This window comes from Neodiprion virginianus, chromosome 4 (genome assembly GCF_021901495.1).
Source record: "Neodiprion virginianus isolate iyNeoVirg1 chromosome 4, iyNeoVirg1.1, whole genome shotgun sequence".
NCBI lineage: Eukaryota > Metazoa > Arthropoda > Insecta > Hymenoptera > Diprionidae > Neodiprion > Neodiprion virginianus.
The window spans coordinates 33,870,130-33,888,519 of record NC_060880.1 but is presented as its reverse complement, the minus strand read 5'-3'; the positions used below and the strand labels follow the sequence as shown (position 1 = coordinate 33,888,519).

Genomic DNA, 18,390 nt, shown 5'->3' with positions numbered 1-18,390 from the left:
AATAGCAAAAATCTTCATTTACTACTTATAAAGTTTGCTTTTGTTTTTTTTTTTTACATTGATAAATAAGTATTGGGGGTGTTTGGTTAATACTGTTAATAGTATAAGCAGCAGGTAGCAGCATGTTGAATTAAAAATCAAAATTTATCTAAAAAGAACCTAGACTCGAAATTCGTGTTGACTGGTGCAATCGGATTTTTTCCAGTAATAAATGTTTCGCGAATTATGTTCAAAACTCTCGAGGTCAAAGTAAGTATAATATTCGTTTAAGCTTCTTTGCACACACGACGTACAACATAAGCTATACCTATAGCGGAAAAAGTTTTAAACTTCAAAGCTTGATGTTACGCGAAAATTTCAATCTGTTATAAATTCTATAGAGAAACCGGATGTGTATAACTGCGTAAATATAAATATTATAGATGCACGACGTAAGAAATTTCCCTTTGCTCGGATAGGATAATTTAATAATCACACGCGCGTCTTCCGAGCGGCAAGCAAAGCGAAATGCGAATTTTGTGCATAAAATCTGTATCGCATACGTGCGTTATTGTTTATACGTCATTCGACGTTTATACGTATTTTGAGAGCGTATTGATTACACGTTACAGGATTATATCACTTGTTAGTCGAGCTTTGAGTCGGATGCCGATGAAAGCTTTCAGCCAAGACAGGTGGCGAACCTTTCATTATTCCTACTTTATTGTATCCACATTCTCTTGCGTAACACCATCGGGCGCCTTTGAGACCGGACTTTGTCTGTAGACGCGGAAATCCCGATGCGTGTGTCTAATTTCTTTGTTTAATTTCTTTTTCATCACCGAATCATGATAAATGGTATTTTTATTTTTTTTATTTTGTCATTAGTTTGAAACTAGATCGTTTATCTTGGCTCTTAACGTTCTTCAAAATCTGATCAATTGAAATTAGGATGATATAACGATGAAATAATTTCACCTCGTAATCGATGCCGTAATTGATTGGAAATAAAATACCATAGCACCGAAAAGATTTTCTCATTGTCAGTCACGAGTACGAAGCAGGCGAAAAATCTGGGTGTCGACGAAGTGAAGTGAGACGAGAAAAAAAAACAAATCAACCAACCGAAAGCCGTCGGAGAGAGAGAGAGAGAGAGAGAGAGAGAGAGAGAGAGAGAGAGAGAGAGAGAGACAGACAGAGAGAGATAGCGAGTGGGTGCGAAGTTAAAAAAAAGTTTTGCTCTAAACTCGCTCTCATTCTTTAAATATTTATGCACGAGGAAAGAAGAAATGCTCTCTTTGTTTCTCTATTTCTTTCGTTTCCTCGTCTATAAAGACCCAGCTGCAACGAGGTCAGGATCTTATAACGTATAGAGAGCGGTAAAAACCAGGCACAATTAGCTAATTGAGGCAAAGCCTGCGGTATCGCGTATCAGATGTCCGTACAGTGCAGTCCCGATTTTGGGTCAGAGAGTCCAGCAACCTGGGGGTTCCGTATCTCGCTATCTTCCCTTATTACGCATACGCTCAAGCAGAGATCGCGCCATAGGACGGACATGCAGCCGTCTCTCGATATATTTTTAGGCAGCTCGCTTCAAAGTCTCGAGTCCGTCTCCCGATCTCTCTGTTTACCGGATGGACGCTGAAGGGAAAGGTCTAGTTTCGAGACAGCCGAGCATGCCACTATGTCATTGGGCCACGATCGAGAATAGAAGCACCCCGATACCAATCGCCGATCATCGAATTCCTGCAGCCGGGACATCGATCACGCCCGTGATCAGGCGACTGGCCGGGATGCCTAGGAAAATCACCCTGGAGACAGCTCGACGTGCAGTTTATTGACCTCTCCGCTATTTCTCAAAGAAATTCTATCTCATACGCCTGCCGCATGCTTAGATCACGTTTGGCTAAATCTAATCGCGGATTTGAATAGGTCAACCGGATGCGTTTATACCTCGCGTTTTTACCCTTTGTTTTCTCTTAGATTATACACGTTTATTTGTAGGCGATTTTACCTTCTGAAACCTTTCGGAAACTGCCTGTAATAACCGCACAGCGTAAGTGTTACGTAATCAATTTTTTTTTTCTTATTTTTTTTTTTTTTTAGGTTTGACCAAGGTACGAAAAATTCTTAAATAACACCGAGAGAAACTATTCTCTAATTCACATTTCATTCCCAATAAGCCTATATTGTTACAATATGTGTGGAAATTTTGTTTACCCTGTATTAGAGACAGAAAGAGCAATCAATTGTATACTGAATTCTTGCGGATGTAATCGTAATGTCACGGACTATATTATAACGACTTTAGAATTACATTTATAATAAAGCGAAATCTCAAATAAAGACTCTAGAATAAGGTAAATATCTTTCCTTACTTATCTTTTATTTTCCATTACATTTGTACCCTGCGTCAAAGATCTTACACAAAGTGATAATTTATGTACCGTAATTTGGGTATCTGCTTCTAGCTGTGGTCTGACGAATGGAAAGTGAACCGTCATTGCATATACGCGGTATAAGCTATTGTGTAATTAGGTGTTACACTAAGTGGTATAATAGGAGATACAAGTAACAGACGTATAATATTTGTGTGCGTTGGTTAGTTGGGTAACATTTTTAATCCTCAGCTTCTTAGCCCTTGCAGACGCGACACGTCGCTAAGAATTCCAGGCTTGAAAAGAAGAGCAACGTATTTTGTGAATCTAAATTTTTAATAATCTACATCTTATATAGCCAGATGACCAACTTTTCGTATTTCTCACTATAACTCATGTACATATAATATACTTATATCTTTTTCAAATACGCACGTCGCTGATCCACGTTAGACACGATCAGATGTTGTATGTTATATACACGTCTATGTGATACGCTCTGTAGCTGATATTTTTATGAATCGGCAGGCTCTATAAATAAATATGTACAATATATGTATAGATATATAATATTACAGCATCACCGCGAGTTAAGCGGAAAACTGTAATCTTTAATTCACCGTGATTCCAAATTTTGTTATATATGGTTAATGATTGATAATTAGAATTTTTGTTCAACCCCGAATGAAGGATCGATTTGAAAAATTGAATAAATCAATAAGTAAGTTAAAACGCGAGTGCAATTTGTCACTTATTTTTAGTGAAACAATTAGCGCGATTTGAAATCTTTGACTGAGAGGTAATTTCGTCCGGAATTTAGTAACGTGTGAAAAAATACGAGGCGTGTATATTCACTCAGTTATATATCCATACCTATAATAAAGCAATGCGTTTACGTCGCGAAGACGATGAAAAATCTTCTAAGAAATAAAATAAAAATATACCGTCCAAACACGCCGGATAAATAGGATTGTACACGTTCTTGTACAGAAACCCGAATTGAAAATGTCGTTCAAATTAGTAATGGTATAAATGCGTGAAAAGTATTCGCAGAAGTAGACAGACTGTGAAATTTGCATAAATAATAAAGCGGCTGGATACAGAAAAAAGATATGTTCTCGAATTTATGAATGTGACAAATTGATTTTCCCAATATACCTTATTTATATCTTGATGAGAAATGCTCGCGAAGAGTAACACACTTTTCTAACAAAATATCAGATATACATATATCTTGGAAAGGATTTTTCTCCCATTTGTCCTACACATTGTTGGCGATTGTAATTAGCTGATGAGGAATTACGATTTGGTAAAAATTTTACATAGATGCGTGGTGGCAAATTTATAAATTCCATATCGATTATGAACAGGTAATTTAACAATGTGGACAATCATCGGGAAACCCTGAGGTTGACCGGGAAGTTTTTGCCACCGGGAAAGTCGAGAAGGAGGCGGAAAAGAAGCCACTAATCAGTAGTTTTCTTAAAATTCTAAGGGTGTTTGTAAATTGCATCGATTTTAAAATAAGTGGGTAATCGAAGGGTTGATGATACAGTTCGATCGATAAATTGCAATAGGTTCAAGTCAAACAAATGTAAATAAGTCCGGTCTGTTACAATGTTCTGGTACATTTCTTGGTACTAATTGATTCAAAGTTCTGAGTTATGACAAATTGATGTAATGAGTTAAAATGCGTGTGTCTAGTCAGACCATTCGGGACCAACTGATAATCGTCTCCCGAAGGAATGACGCCCTTTTGCCAAATTCAAAGGGGAAGCAGCTTCCTCCCTTTTCTTGGAATTGGTCTAACAATGAGCTGCAAATTGTCATCTGCTCGCAATTAACTGTCTCTTCCTGGTCGTTGCCTCGAACTCGAGATTTTCTGAAAGAGAAAATAAACATCAATTCCTAGTCCATATTGTCTCAAAGCTGTTACGAAGTAATTCTGTTATATATTAGACCGAAGTGCTTTCTCTATAAGCTTTACTAATTGCTTGATAATTTACAGAGGCATAATATTGTTTATCGTATCCGGACGTATTGTGGATTCAAACGATTCGTTGATCATTCACGTTACATGTACAACTTTGTTACTCCAGTGCAGGAAAGATATAACATCTCCGTAAGCATCCACGTGTACTGTGAAAGCTCCGACTTCACCGTGTCGCAATTTCCTCGGTAATTCCGGTACATATCTTAAACCTCATTGTACCCAGAAATTGTAAAACAAATACGCACGAGTAATTCCTTCGAGTAACAAAGCACTCGATGTAATCCCAACAAACTACAATAAATTCAGATTTATCAGTAAATACAACAATCCTCGTACCTGTATCTAATTACATAGGTACCTATGTGTGCAATACATCGTGTAACCTGCAGAGTAAAAGCTTGTCGAAAATAAAAAAAATACGTATATTCAGTATCCTGAGAAAACTGCATATGGTCCCAAACGATATAATGAAGCATTCGCAAGTTTTATCCAATAGCTCGGAGAAAAAGAGCAGCGGATATAATCTTTGCAGGAATTGGCGCAAATTTTCGATAGGAAATTGCAGGTATTTCGAGAAATCATCTGCGACCTTTTTTTTTGGATTATATGCATTAAAATTGTACCATGTTTTATCCAATTGGAAGAAAGATTGACCCGGTTCGGTGGGCCGAAATCGCGCCAACTGCGACCATCAACTTGAAAGCAAAAATTTCAGGCTCATTCGATCGCAGGCTGTGAAAGCCTTTCGTGAATAATATCGTACAATTAGCTACATACAACCAATCAACAAATCACTGAAAAGACGATTCATGAAATAGATACTGAAAATTTTTCCCTATTTTATAATTCTCATGAGATATACCTCGTAATAAATATTGCCAATCAGTTTAGAGGTTCCGCTGGTTCCGCATATCATTGATAACTCTGTTAGTGAAAAAATGGGAATAAGATACCTTCGAAAAAAGCAAAGTTCGAGATGCTACAAAAGCCCCGCGATAATTACCGGGAAGAAACGGTAGAATAGCTCATTGATGCACGTGCGCGTCTAATGCTTGCCAGTTACGCCCTTAAAGGAGGTCGCCACCTCCGACGACCTTTATTCAACCTTGGACAGTCAATCTGCCGACGGAGAAAATCGGTGTGTATCCTTGTGAATTCAGTACGTGGGTCGGGCCGCGATCAGTCATCATTCTTCAGTGGTCTCTTCGGTTTGTCAACCTCGCAACGAGACACCAGCGTAAAACAAAAAGCGACGATGTCATTCAACAAATTAAGCATCGATCAGGTTGATTTAGCCGGCAAGAGAGTGCTGATGCGGTAAGTATATTCGCGCACCAATTTATACATAATATACACGCCGGCAGATTTTACTTCGAAATGTCAGTTACTTCCGCTCTTCGCACTTTCTTTGAATTATATCACAACCACTTCATGCCCTTTGATTTCAATCGCTCGCGACTACCGTATAAATTCAGTTTGCGACTAGCAGACGACGTTGAAATGTCAGATTAAGTTAATTTTCATTTTATTTATATTTGAAGGGGTGCCCTTGAGGCGAGATACCAAAAAATTTTCCTCGTTTTTTAGCGTCTGTATGTATAAGATAATTCAATTTTCAGAGTCGACTTCAACGTGCCGATGAAAGATGGAAAAATTACCAACAAGCAGCGAATCGTTGCCGCTGTCGATTCGGTCAAGTATGCTTTGGAGAAGAATGCCAAATCCGTTGTAATGATGTGCCACTTGGGGCGACCGGATGGCACAAGGAATATGAAGTACACCCTGGCACCCGTTGTTCCTGAGCTCAAGGCTCTGCTAGGCAAAGACATCACCTTTCTGGACGACTGTGTCGGTCCTGAGGTCGAAAAGGTCTGCGCGGATCCAGCGCCGGGATCTTTGATTTTATTGGAAAACTTGAGATTCCACATCGAGGAAGAAGGCAAGGGTGTTGGGCCTGACGGGACCAAGGTAACCCCGAGATTCGTATACTGTCGATTTGTAACTTTAATTTGTCGAGAAGTTTCTGAATCTAAGTCATATTTGTATAAACTAAACATGTGTAACGCTTTTATTATCACAGATCAAGGCTGACAAGGAGAAAGTTGCGGCATTCAGAGCATCTCTTCGAAAACTTGGAGATGTTTACGTTAACGATGCTTTTGGAACGGCTCATCGTGCTCATAGTTCGATGCTAGGCGAGGGCTTCGACGTTAGAGCCAGCGGTTTCACATTGAAAAAAGAATTGCAGTACTTTGCTAAGGCACTGGACAATCCAGACAAACCACTGCTGGCCATACTTGGGGGAGCCAAAGTAGCAGATAAAATTCAACTGATCAATAACCTGCTGGACAAGGTTGACGAAATGATCATCGGTGGTGGAATGGCATTCACATTTCTGAGAGTCACGAAAAACATGAAGGTACGGTGATCAGAAAGCAGTAGATTTTTATCACATTGAAGTGCGACTCAGATGATAATAATAATAACAATTGTATTCATTGGTCTGATTTTACAGATTGGTGCTTCTCTCTTTGACGAAGAAGGTGCAAAAATCGTTAATGACCTTCTGGAAAAAGCAAAAAAGAATAACGTACAAGTACATTTACCTGTGGATTTCCTGACGGGTGATAAATTTGCTGAAAACGCAACTGTTGGAACTGCTGATGTTGAAACAGGCATTGCTGACGGCCTTTTGGGTCTCGACATTGGTCCTAAATCACAGGCTATATTTGCTGGTAAATAATAATAGCAAACAACAAGTGATTGACACTCTCGCTATGGGATGAATTCGAAATTGATACAGCTTTCAAATTACAGAACCTCTGAAGCGAGCAAAGGTAATCGTGTGGAACGGTCCGGCAGGAGTTTTTGAGTTTGAAAACTTCAGCAAAGGTACAAAGAGTCTGATGGACGGTGTTGTTGCTGCCACACAGCGTGGTGCAATCACGATAATCGGCGGTGGTGATACAGCTACTTGCGCAGTAAAATGGCAAACAGAAGACAAAGTTAGCCATGTCAGTACTGGCGGTGGTGCCAGCTTGGAGCTTCTAGAAGGCAAAGTTTTGCCAGGAGTTGCGGCTCTTTCCGATGCCCCATAAATGGGGCAAAAGGTTCCTGTACAATTCACAAACTCTTGACTTTTCAGAGCAGATTAGCACTGTTTGAACCACTATGTGTATATAGAATATCGATTCCTGAAACGTGATATAAAGATTTAGTTCTATGTAATCTCTTTAGATGTCACGTTTTATCTCTATAAGAATATTGTACCAAAATGTATCATGTTGCTATTTAATAAAAGTTAACGATTCTAATTCTAAATTCATGTGAATTATGCTGGCATATTGTATGCGATCACCTAGCTTTACATTGACCTGGAAGCTCCAATCGTCTAAGAATGTCAATCAATAGGACAACCGCGTGTAACAGTAAAAATGTGCCATACCTCAGAAGTAGTCCTAAGGGTTCTGGCTGTTCATCTCTGTTCACTGCGATCAATTAGACAATTTGAGACTTCTCACTTATCTCGAGGATATGTTAAATATAACAACATTGTAACGATGAATAAATAACAATTTATGTGTATAAACATCTAACGCATGGCACTTACAAAAATGTTGAAACCCGTCCCATGAACAGACTAACAAACATAGCCATGTCTCATATGGTGCAAGGGTATAATAAATATTAACACGTACCTAGATGAAATAAATCTGCTGAACCGAGTATAACAGAATAACAATTTACTATCTGTAAAAAAAAGTAGTAACGCGTATAAGGACATATTTATTATTACCTTATAATTACCATTTTCCCGTAGGTGGCTAGTGAAGATCACAGATCGTGTTTAGGTTTTATTTTTAAATTATAATATGGTGACCTATTCCTTATATATTACATCTATATGCATAATGCATGTATTGTCAGTAGGGATGTGACTGGACCAGAAGTGTTAGATCTTGTCAAAGTCGAATTTTCGCATCCCTAACGTTGTGTTTGTAGTTCGTACATAACATTGCGAAGTATATACATGTATACACGTACCTACACCGCATTTTAGGTAAGATACACGTAAAATATTATAAGAAAACAAACCCTATGCACAGCGCATAGAAAATTGTGCGAGGCAGTTGCTACATGAAAAACGATCACGTACTCCATACTCAAACCGATGTGCACACAAATGAAATAAAGTCATGAAATCAACTGAACAACTACCCCACATCAGATTAATTTCAATGATGAAAAGAAAATTTTATGTAATCTATCATTGAAAATGCAAATGACTGTAGATATGCTATAGATATCTGTCAGCACTAGTGTTGCGAAATAAAAATGGAAGCTCAGCAAATCAAAAAATATAGTAAAGGCAACTACTGAAGTGAAATATTTTTGTCATTTCAATCTAGGTCTTTGTTTATAAAAAACAAATAAATCTTACTATTGGAGAATAAAAGTTTTTAAAATGGCCATTTCATTAAAACAATGTTATGAAAATCGATACTGACGAAGTTTGACAATCTTTTTTTCTTTGTCAAACATATTGCGACATTTCTAAGGCTACGTAACAATTTTATACTTTTACATGACGCAGCAGTTTTCAGGTGGGTCAACTCCGGGTGGAAAAACTGGATTTCCTTCAGCATCGCACTTGAAAAGTGCAGGAGCACCGACCAACTCTTCTGGTGGTTGCCCGCAGTTCTGCATTTGGTTCATCAATGCCAATGTCTTTTCAAAGCGAGCCTTTTTCACTTCATCAGAGTCGTCTTCTTTCTCATTTTCCAGCTCTGCACATACCTAGGGAAACGAACCACATAAATGAATCTCGCATCAGTTTCTGATATTATCTCTCATTATAATTTCAGTTAAAACGTTTGCCTGCCTATGGTGACAATTATTAAATTGCACACCTTTTGCATGAGATTTAATTGTTCCGTGTATCTTTCGAAATCAGCTGCTGGTAGAGTGGGTTTTTTTTCTTCAAGCCACACTGGATATTTATCAACTAACTCTTTCATTGTGGGATATAAAACCTCCTTGGACAATAAAGACTGCATCATCCCTTGCATGAAAGATGGGAATTCGCCAGACTCTTCCTCCAGAGATGTCCTCCCGAACATGGCAGCCAGATCTGCTTCTCCCAATCCTGGCACCGGGTTCTATTACAAAAAGTGTACATCAAAAATCAAAATTTGTGGCAAAATATTCTGAAAATAAAATACTACACATGTAACCTAGTGTTCTGTCAATATGATTTAGTTGAATATGTAAAAAAGTGCTCGAAAATCAAGGGTCTTCTTCAGTGTTGAACATCACCTGCAGATCCTGACTCGTACTGGACAAATCTTTAAGCGCTTGTGAAATGGCTGACTGAAAGTCACTGCGAGAACTTTCGCTCCCAAGATCGCCTTCCCCTGTGATAGCACTGGCTACAGTTTGTGCCATTTTTTGGAAAGAGGCTCCCAGATCGTTATCATCACCTATGCAATAAATTGTGTTATAACAACTCGACAATTATTTCTTCAGTTATCACCATTTTGTATCAGGTTCTGTAGGTTTTTTTCGAACTGGTCTGCAGCTTGTTTGATAAAATCTTGCGTCCACTGATCTTCAGCTCCAGCTGCGGCATCCGGCTGCTCCAATTGTGCCGACGATGCAACTGCTGTTGCATCGGTTTTTGGTTTTTCGCTTTGAACCTGATTGAAATCCTCGAGAGCGCCTGGAAAAATTTAAAAGTTTGATATTACATTGATTTCAAATTCAAAATTCACATCTGATGAAACCTGCGTACTAAAATTGCAAAAACTAAGCTTAAACCGAATCAAGTTGATAAGATGACCTACATATATCGAATTCCTAATAACAAACGGATAAAGCATGCATTTTATTTTTTTTACCAAGACAACAACTGACTTAGCAGGTGTTATGGAACAATTGACAAAAATTCTAGGTCAATTTCTAACATTACATAACAGTAAAAATATTGAAAAAGGAAGACTGTATAAAATAAAATTTTGATCTATTATCTGGTGGCCGGAAATTTCATTGGAAGGTTATAAATAATCTTGACTTCATAATTATCGCTAAATAATGAAAATAACAGCTATAGACGATGTTCGTTTCAGTGGTTATAGGTTATGTTTGTGCATAATAATTTTTCATCACCAAGTCGTTGATGATTTTTGCAAACGGAGATTACGCCGTAAATAAAAATGTAATTTGCGTCAGCACTCACTATCCAATAAGTCGTTTAATTCCGCATCTGCAGGTTCTCCAGATTTTTTCTTATCCTCAGACATTGTCGAGTTGCTTCCCGCTACGTCACGCGCGAACAATTAAATAAATCCCAAGCCTAAAGACCTCGCGCGCTTCTGCTTAGTGTATTACAAAAATTAAATTCCAGCGGCCGAATCACAACTTTCTTTGCGACGCGTGGCGTACCAATGCCGCGTATCAGCACAAAGTTCAACCCATATAACCACAGGAAAAAATTTTTCGCAACTTAATTAACTTATTTTCCTTGCCTTCCTTATTTTTTATACAGATTCGAGTAAGATTTAATGAAACTTTTAATGATCGCTTTGGTCACGCATACCTACGTAGTTTTACTTGAATTGCATTATTCGGATCACGAATAACGGAATATTCGATAGGTATCGTCGTTCACAAAAAATTATCAACCTATCGCATAACGGATACATTCATTAGTCACTAATTGCCTCCAGACGCGAATGTGCACGTGCAACGGTGTATTAAGGGCAGACGGACTTATCGATTGAATGATTGATTGCAATAACGCTCTGTTGGCAATATCAGGATTTTATCTGTATAAAGTATTTGCACATATTCAACAAATTATTTGTTCATATACATAGTGGTAATCTGTATTAGTGTATAGTTATAAACGTCAAGTTACTCGAATAAGGGAAAAAAAATAAATATTTATGTTTATTGTACATATTTTGTGTTACAATTGAACAAGAATTACAACTCTGTTAGGCAGATCATCGATCTGGCTGCACGCAAGAGATCGGCTATCTCTCCTGATTTGTCTCATGATCTGAAAATATTTGATCTAAAAGCTGAGCACACATGTCAGCTTCGTCGAAACTTTCTTCTGCCCTTAGTTCACGTTGATGACGTTCTAGAGTCTGCCTCAGACAAAGTTGCGGCCTTCTGCATTCCTTCAATGCTGGCAAGTAGTTATTTTTGGCCAATCCAGCTAGTACCCTCAATAGCTGGTCCCTTGAGTTATTTACAAAAAGAAGAATCCATATATATTAATTCCGTTAGCAGTTCGGACAGAAATATTTTGTAAGTGAAGTAACGGAATTTAGTACCTTGTATCTGGATGAAGACCTTGCATGGCCAGCAAACCAGCCGCTTGTTCGATCAAACCCATATTAACAAGAGTTGTCTTTAAATTATGGGGATTGCCATCTTTGCTACATAAAGATGATAACAGGAAGGCAGATTTTATCTGCAGTTTTTCTATTGGACTTTGCAATGCCCTTAGCAGAACTGAATAGCCATCATTGACATTCAGGTGAGTCAATGATACTGGGTTCTCCCTCACCAAACCTAAATAATGAAACATCGTGATAACAACATAAACTCAGTTAATTGATTACATACTCTGAACTTATTCTTCCAAGTTATTCTTCAGTAAGAATGAGGCAGGGCAACTTTTAAAATCAAATATTAGTAAATCTGTCTGTATCGGTGATCATGGTAGATATAAATTCTCTCGAATCGTTTCTGATTAGTTTATGAATACAGAATGATGACATATTATGTAAAAATGTGGACTTACAAGAAACTGCATATAAGGCCTTAATTCTGGTCTGTTCTGAGGGGTCTGTGTCTACCATATGCAGTAGTGTCGGCATCAAACCAAACTCCAAGACCTTTTCTTGACAGTATGGATTATTTTGCGTCAACTCAGCGATAATGTCAGCTGCCCTCCATCTGTGACTGCTGTACTTAGAATTAAGGCAGGGTTCGAATATCGCGAAGCCTCCAATTTTGTAAAAGTCATTTGCAGTGTCCATGTTGTCGACATAATTTGCGATCACATCCAGTGCATTATCGTATTGGGAAGGTTCATTCTCAAGCTGGAGTTCGCTTGCACTGGACAACACTTTTATCGACTTTTGAAGTTCCTCTATCACATTTACAGTCATAGAAGACAACGCTTGATTCAAGAACGCTTGTCGCTATACAGAGAAAAGAAAATATAAGCTTATTTTCCTTAATTGATGAAAAAATAGAATTAATTTCAAAACAAGCCAGACTTCATTTGCCACTGAATAGTTTTTTCCATACCTCCTGATCCAGCGGTTGGAACTGCGAAGACTGTGAAGCATTCTCCTCTTGCCTAGCTTCCATGGCAAATCGAAGCAGCCCTTGTAGATTGGATGGCTGCCTTGGTTGAGTTGGCATCGATTGCGGATGCGATTGTCGCGAATCATTCTGAGCCCTGACTGTTTGGATGCTCAACGGCCTGGAGTTGCTTGCGTTATTTTCACTTCCCATGCTGCTGTTTGACCTTGACGTATTATTGCTGAATACAAGGATATTGATTTATTAACTGATATTGTACCTGGCGCGGTATTTATTGTCATTTGTTTCATTATATCAAAGTCTAATAGGCGGTTTCACTGATGTGGTGAATCGAATCAAAATTTCCAGCCCGTGTCAAATTTATGTCTTACATAGCGTAGATTTCTGCATCGAATTTTCCTTCTATTTATAGGTTATAAATGAAAGTCTGTCACTTTCAACGCAACACAGGACTTGAAGGATTACAGACAGATTTTCTGTACAAGAATCTCCGAATAACGTATCCGATGTTAATTTGTCTATGCATATACATACCTGTTCATGTTTTTATTCGTATTCTTTGTAAACGATGAACCCATTAATTGATTTGAACGAATATGAAGACAGCATCAGCTCGTAGATAATCACAGTGACTCATACCTTCGCGATCCAAGTGTAGAGATACGACTAAACAAGCAACTCACGATTAATTTTTTTCGTGTATCCCTCGTGTATTTGCTTCGAGATTGAGCTCTAGAAAAGGAGACGTTTCTAGCAAGAGTTGAGCTTACGACGTATGTACATTCGTGTATGACAGCGTGAATGTATGCAGTGGATTTGTGTAGTACATTCTCACTCGCCGTCCCCTCGAGGCCGCGCGTTGGCGTAGGACAAAAAAAAGAAGTTAACGATCAGTTTTTTTCCGATTGAAAATATCGTGGATCTTTTAGCAGTGCAAGGTTGGGACTTTCAAATTCGAAAAAAAATTAAATCGCAGTAGATTACTGTAAATATTATGTTTAAATGATGAAATAAATTATTTTCTTTTAAAAAAAATTTATTGCAAATATAGTTTATTCGATGTCTTGCAATAAAAGGTGAAGCTTTTCTCATTAACTTACTTATATACCTTAATTATCTCACCTTAAGTTAAGACTAATTTAAATGAGATGTCATCTAGACAACTATAACAGGACCAGAAGTATATGTACATTAAAATCTAAATTTTGTTTGCATACAGAATGTGTTAAAATTTATTCTGTCCATCTGTGTGAACAGTGCTGATTTGTACAGACGTAATAAAGTCTCATTTCCTCCTCAGCTCGTCTGGTTTGTGCTTGGAAGAATACAGATTCTCGGTGATTGCATTTTGGACAGGGGTGCTCCTCGGTTCTTGGCAGTGTCGGATCTGATATAACGTCGGCGACGATGTGGGTCAGTTCGCTGTACAGAGTAGATAAACATGTCCATTAGTTACACGTTATGTTATGATTGTTAAAAATCAAGCAAAATAATTCTTACTCAATTTCGTGCATAATTTTATTCACGTAAATGCAGTTGCTGTCGGCTAGCTGCTTGAAGTCGCAATTTCTGCACTGTAATTGGAAAACAACACGTTAAGTCAGTAAATATTAAATTATTTTGTTTAGTAAATCAATTACGGATATTATTTACGAATTCTTACTTAAATTTCTCGGTCGAAACGACCAAACCTGACAAGCAACGACGAATAAATTCTACTTACCGCGTACATCAACACTTTGTTCTCTTTGTCCTCCTTAGGATACAACATGTTATTACATTCTTGGCAAAATCTAATGCCCACAAAACCTGGGCCATCGTCGTGCGTGTCATATCCAGTTATTTTAGACATTTTCAATAAGAAATTAAGACGACAAAATACTCAGCTTTCACCACTTTGACGTTTCAATCGTGACGCTACGCTACCCTTGCCTAACCAACATAATGTTCTAACCTAAAAACAGGGACGCTTTGGAATCAGCCGTTCGGTTCTCGTTACTTCGCGGAGCAAAATAGAGATAGAGTTAGCATCGCCCAACATTTGCTCAACAATTATTTCGAATTCGTTCGTTACTGAATACTGGACGTGTCATGAAAATGACAAAACGCGACATAAAGTATAAAGAATTTCGATGATGTGTCGTAGATGCGAAAGAGTAGTGCTGTCTTTCGCAAATAAATCTTCATCAATCTAAATCCATCGATAAAAATGAGTAAACTCGAGGACAGTTTTACATGGACACACCGATTGGGATGTCCACCGTCGATTTGCAACGAATCTACAAAACAAACGTGAGTTTGGATCAATACCGATTTCTGATTTGCAGTACAATGGTTAAACTCATTTACCTGTTCGTATTAATTCAATTAGATTATCAAAGGGAATCGTCGGCTTGCTATGGGATCACATCGCCGACAATCTACATCCCACATCGGAAGTCTTGGAAGCAAGGAAAAATATCTTACTGCATAAACTGAGAGAAAATGCAGAAGATAGTGTGATTGAAATAATTAAAAAAACCTCTAAGATAAGAGCGGAAAGAAACGATTTGAGACAGCGAATTCGTGCTGCTGAAGAAGAGCGAGAAACGCAGGAATTCTTACTTCGTAAAAAACGTAAGTGGATCGCATTCTTGATACTCTTAATTTCCTTGGACAAAATTCTATTGACCCAAAAGTAAAATCTTATAATCATTCCAAAGGGCAAGAACTTCTCAAGATACAGGCAACTCGTCAATCCGTACAAGCAAAGAAAGAACTTTTCTCCATAAAGTATGATCAGATGCAATCGCAGGTTCAAGATTGTAATCAAATGCGCCAAGTTTGTAAATGTCTGTTGCCGTCCAGTGGTGATCAGGTCGACCTAATAATAATAGAGGAATCCTTGACCTTAGTCAGTTCTATGCTCTCAGGCACGGATAAGAAAAAGGTATGAACAATATTCTTGAATTGTTTATATTTTAATTAATTATTTTTCTACGGTTTGAAGGATTATACCATGTATCTCATTTATCAGATACATGCTCCATGGCTTTGAATTTTAAACCTTGAACCATTATTATTAGTTGTAATAAAGTCTAATGTGATTGAACAAATCAAACTTCATTCATATCTCTGTTTATATTCGACATTTTCATCTTATTTGAAGTTTTGTAACTCAAATTCAATTTCCTCCCTGATATTACGGTAGGTCTGGAAGAAGATATCAGAGATACTCTATCCCGTCGCAACATCAGTCTTATGGAACATTCTATTGCAACGCCGAACAACTGATATCGACAGAGTTGTCCAGTTGGGGTACGAAATATCCCCAAATGCTACTCCTAGTAATTGTGGAGAGAAATTTGAAATCGGCATTGCAAAAGCCTGTAGCTTACATGTAACAGCTGTATCAAAACGACTGTTGAATGATGCCAAAGCGAGTGAGCACCAGTCAACCATTCTGGAATATATTGAAAAGATCGAGGTAATAGTAGCTGCAAGTAGGCTTAAAACATTCCAATATTCAAGAAGTGGATACAAACGTGATTTGAAAGTTACCTAACTACAATTTTAAAGACAAACGAATTATCATAACAAGACTGAAGAATTATTTCAGGTTCAATACTTCACGCAAACCTAAATTGACCTCAATTGGAATCATTTGTTATAATTTCACTTTACTTTTCTGTGTACAGAAAGCTCAAACTAGCCATCTGGACATCAGCGAATGGTTGGCATTGACTTTGGAAGTTCGTAAGTGGGAGGCAGAGCAGATGGGCTTACATCGAGCTGTAAAAGTTTTCAATGAGAACCTAGAACCCCAGAACGAGTTGAATGCGGAACTGAACAATATAGCCATCAAAATGCAGCAAACCGATGTTGAAATGGTAAGCACGGTAGTGATTTATGATAACAGTTCACATAAGGTAGTTTCATCGTGAATAGGATTGTTTATATCATTTTCACGTTCACATACTAACTTTTCTTCCTTCATAACTAATAAGTTGACGTGTACCCAACTGGAACTCAGTATTTTTCAAACATGTTACCTGCAGAGACAATGTGCCGATGATATACAAACATCCATGGCGCTTTTGAAAGGAGCTGGTGCTACCTTAAACCGCGCAAAAGAAAAATTGCTGAATGGATTACAAAAATTTGCAATATTCAGAGCAATGAATCAAGACAAAACCTGGTTGGACATTGATCTTGGTATCGAAATTGAAAACTTCTATGAACGGATCAACATGAATGCTTTGAGAAAAATTACATTAGGCGCAGAAGTTGGTGCGTATAGGTAGGTGTTTACTCAGATACAAAGTGCAACGGTTTTTTAATAAAAAACCATCCACGAATTACGAACGTAAATAGGTATTAGTTGTTCGCAATAAACTTGTGTACAATTATTTTTCAGACATTCGACATGCTGCATAGGGCAATCAGGGCTTGCTGTTACTGTTCCGCTGGATGTGAACTATGTTCACGACTTTCCATTTGTTCGTGCCCCCCTCTATCACTTGTTGGATTGTTACAAAGCCTTAATGAAATCCGTTTGGTTCGCTAATTATAAGCCGAGCTCTCCAGATCCTGAACTACAGCTAAACCTAATCGCAGACATGGAGGAACAATGGCGTTTGATGTCGTCTAGAAACTATATTCGTTCTTTTCAGGAGTTGATGAATCTCGCTGATCAAGCTGCTGATAAAACACAGGAGCATCTGCAAAACTTTGACGCCACTTTTGAAGCTTGGTGAGATTTTTGAACTTGAAATACAAATTTCTTGTGAATGTGCGGAATTTCCGCAAGATGCTTTCAATCTAATACCGTGGCAGATTCGTAATGACGAATTGTACTAAAATACATTCAATCGTTGGAAAGTAGTACTGCAATATTACTGCCCGGTTCTAATCTCTTTTTCTTTTTTATTTTTCAGGACAAACCAGGTAGTGAGTTGTATATTGATGTCTTACGAGAATACTGTGGATGGAATAACTTTCAGGGAGTGGCAACAGCGATTTAACATCATGGCATCACTGTTGGCCTCGAAGACTAAGGCTTTGAAGTAAAATGGCGTTATAACGATTGTCGCGAAACGCATTTTTACGATTCAACAGTATAAAAAATTATTTGAATATAGATTGTAAATAAGTCTAAGTTACTAGTATTTTTATACTTTCTTTCGATAAGAATAAAATCGTGTTTGCTATAGATTTTAGTCACATTTTTTTTCATAAAAAATCATTAAAATTGTATGGCAAAAGTCAATTTTCATTTTCATCAAGAATTGAATAGATATAGGTATATTTTTGTCCATATCTGTACAGATCTGATGCAAGTGTCACTGATGTAGCCTGACTTTTTGTGTGGACATCGGTAAAGTACCATGCAAGGAGGTTTCAAAACAAACATGAAACTTTGATTAGCAAATTGAAAAATACGCCCTCTGATCGTTCTACTGACCAATGGGTAATCAAACGTACTCGCGATTCGTTGGTGTCGACCACTGACTGACAAGTAGGCAAAGACGGCCAGCCCTGGGTACATTTTCGTTCCCCTCCAATTTAGTTTAGGTTTGTTTGATTGAGAACAAAGTACCTGGATTCCGCAAACTCGTTCTCTCACACGCTTATCGCAATCAAATTGACCCGTTGGTATCCCTTCATCGACGTTTCAGCAAAGATCCGACGTCGCTGGATCATCAATGAAGGTCCGAT

The 18,390-nt window shown here is 37.9% G+C and overlaps 5 protein-coding genes across 6 annotated transcripts; 2 read left to right on the top strand and 3 right to left on the bottom strand.

The window, feature by feature from the left end:
- The first annotated feature begins 5,445 nt into the window (after nt 1–5,445).
- Nucleotides 5,446–8,693, top strand: LOC124301786 (phosphoglycerate kinase). The gene is made up of 5 exons (XM_046757209.1): nt 5,446–5,667; nt 5,970–6,318; nt 6,431–6,769; nt 6,866–7,085; nt 7,168–8,693. The coding sequence occupies exons 1-5, from the start codon at nt 5,606–5,608 to the stop codon at nt 7,446–7,448; spliced, it is 1,251 nt and encodes a 416-aa protein (XP_046613165.1). The 5' UTR covers nt 5,446–5,605; the 3' UTR covers nt 7,449–8,693.
- Nucleotides 7,231–10,994, bottom strand: LOC124301788 (peroxisomal biogenesis factor 19). Its single transcript, XM_046757211.1, has 5 exons — nt 10,586–10,994; nt 9,884–10,069; nt 9,667–9,830; nt 9,261–9,509; nt 7,231–9,147 (listed from the first exon to the last, which is right to left on the bottom strand). The coding sequence occupies exons 1-5, from the start codon at nt 10,647–10,649 to the stop codon at nt 8,932–8,934; spliced, it is 879 nt and encodes a 292-aa protein (XP_046613167.1). The 5' UTR covers nt 10,650–10,994; the 3' UTR covers nt 7,231–8,931.
- Nucleotides 10,995–11,271: 277 nt separating this feature from the next.
- LOC124301787 (hsp70-binding protein 1-like) lies at nt 11,272–13,476 on the bottom strand. The gene is made up of 5 exons (XM_046757210.1): nt 13,228–13,476; nt 12,676–12,913; nt 12,164–12,566; nt 11,691–11,931; nt 11,272–11,595 (listed from the first exon to the last, which is right to left on the bottom strand). The coding sequence occupies exons 1-5, from the start codon at nt 13,269–13,271 to the stop codon at nt 11,385–11,387; spliced, it is 1,137 nt and encodes a 378-aa protein (XP_046613166.1). The 5' UTR covers nt 13,272–13,476; the 3' UTR covers nt 11,272–11,384.
- A 252-nt stretch (nt 13,477–13,728) lies between these two features.
- Nucleotides 13,729–14,682, bottom strand: LOC124301789 (DNA-directed RNA polymerase II subunit RPB9). Its single transcript, XM_046757213.1, has 3 exons — nt 14,417–14,682; nt 14,194–14,267; nt 13,729–14,115 (listed from the first exon to the last, which is right to left on the bottom strand). Exons 1-3 carry the CDS (start codon nt 14,543–14,545, stop codon nt 13,926–13,928), a joined length of 393 nt encoding a protein of 130 aa, XP_046613169.1. The 5' UTR covers nt 14,546–14,682; the 3' UTR covers nt 13,729–13,925.
- LOC124301785 (uncharacterized) lies at nt 13,994–17,884 on the top strand. Of its 2 annotated transcripts, none has more exons than XM_046757206.1 (9): nt 13,994–14,106; nt 14,840–14,985; nt 15,065–15,309; nt 15,396–15,622; nt 15,884–16,159; nt 16,371–16,562; nt 16,731–16,972; nt 17,090–17,425; nt 17,610–17,884. In XM_046757206.1, exons 2-9 carry the CDS (start codon nt 14,903–14,905, stop codon nt 17,740–17,742), a joined length of 1,734 nt encoding a protein of 577 aa, XP_046613162.1. In that variant the 5' UTR covers nt 13,994–14,106; nt 14,840–14,902; the 3' UTR covers nt 17,743–17,884. The 2 variants fall into 2 exon arrangements, with proteins under 2 accessions (XP_046613162.1, XP_046613164.1); XM_046757208.1 differs by lacking the exon at nt 13,994–14,106 and adding an exon at nt 14,274–14,292.
- Nucleotides 17,885–18,390: the final 506 nt, after the last annotated feature.

Excerpts from the sequence above, each read along its gene's own strand:
- LOC124301786 (XM_046757209.1), top strand. The coding sequence starts at position 5,606 with ATGTCATTCAACAAATTAAGCATCGATCAGGTTGATTTAGCCGGCAAG. Across the intron at positions 6,319-6,430 it reads TTGGGCCTGACGGGACCAAG|ATCAAGGCTGACAAGGAGAA; the intron begins GTAACCCCGAGA and ends TTATTATCACAG. Across the intron at positions 6,770-6,865 it reads GAGTCACGAAAAACATGAAG|ATTGGTGCTTCTCTCTTTGA; the intron begins GTACGGTGATCA and ends CTGATTTTACAG.
- LOC124301788 (XM_046757211.1), bottom strand. The coding sequence starts at position 10,649 with ATGTCTGAGGATAAGAAAAAATCTGGAGAACCTGCAGATGCGGAATTA. Across the intron at positions 10,070-10,585 it reads ATTAAACGACTTATTGGATA|GCGCTCTCGAGGATTTCAAT; the intron begins GTGAGTGCTGAC and ends AAATTTTTCCAG. Across the intron at positions 9,831-9,883 it reads ACAGAACCTGATACAAAATG|GTGATGATAACGATCTGGGA; the intron begins GTGATAACTGAA and ends TTTATTGCATAG.
- LOC124301787 (XM_046757210.1), bottom strand. The coding sequence starts at position 13,271 with ATGGGTTCATCGTTTACAAAGAATACGAATAAAAACATGAACAG. Across the intron at positions 12,567-12,675 it reads TCCAACCGCTGGATCAGGAG|CGACAAGCGTTCTTGAATCA; the intron begins GTATGGAAAAAA and ends TTCTCTGTATAG. Across the intron at positions 11,596-11,690 it reads GGTCTTCATCCAGATACAAG|GGACCAGCTATTGAGGGTAC; the intron begins GTACTAAATTCC and ends AAATAACTCAAG.
- LOC124301789 (XM_046757213.1), bottom strand. The coding sequence starts at position 14,545 with ATGTCTAAAATAACTGGATATGACACGCACGACGATGGCCCAGGTTTT. Across the intron at positions 14,268-14,416 it reads ACAAAGTGTTGATGTACGCG|TGCAGAAATTGCGACTTCAA; the intron begins GTAAGTAGAATT and ends TTCCAATTACAG. Across the intron at positions 14,116-14,193 it reads AAAATTATGCACGAAATTGA|CGAACTGACCCACATCGTCG; the intron begins GTAAGAATTATT and ends TACTCTGTACAG.
- LOC124301785 (XM_046757206.1), top strand. The coding sequence starts at position 14,903 with ATGAGTAAACTCGAGGACAGTTTTACATGGACACACCGATTGGGATGT. Across the intron at positions 16,563-16,730 it reads AGCAAACCGATGTTGAAATG|AGACAATGTGCCGATGATAT; the intron begins GTAAGCACGGTA and ends TGTTACCTGCAG. Across the intron at positions 16,973-17,089 it reads GCAGAAGTTGGTGCGTATAG|ACATTCGACATGCTGCATAG; the intron begins GTAGGTGTTTAC and ends ATTATTTTTCAG.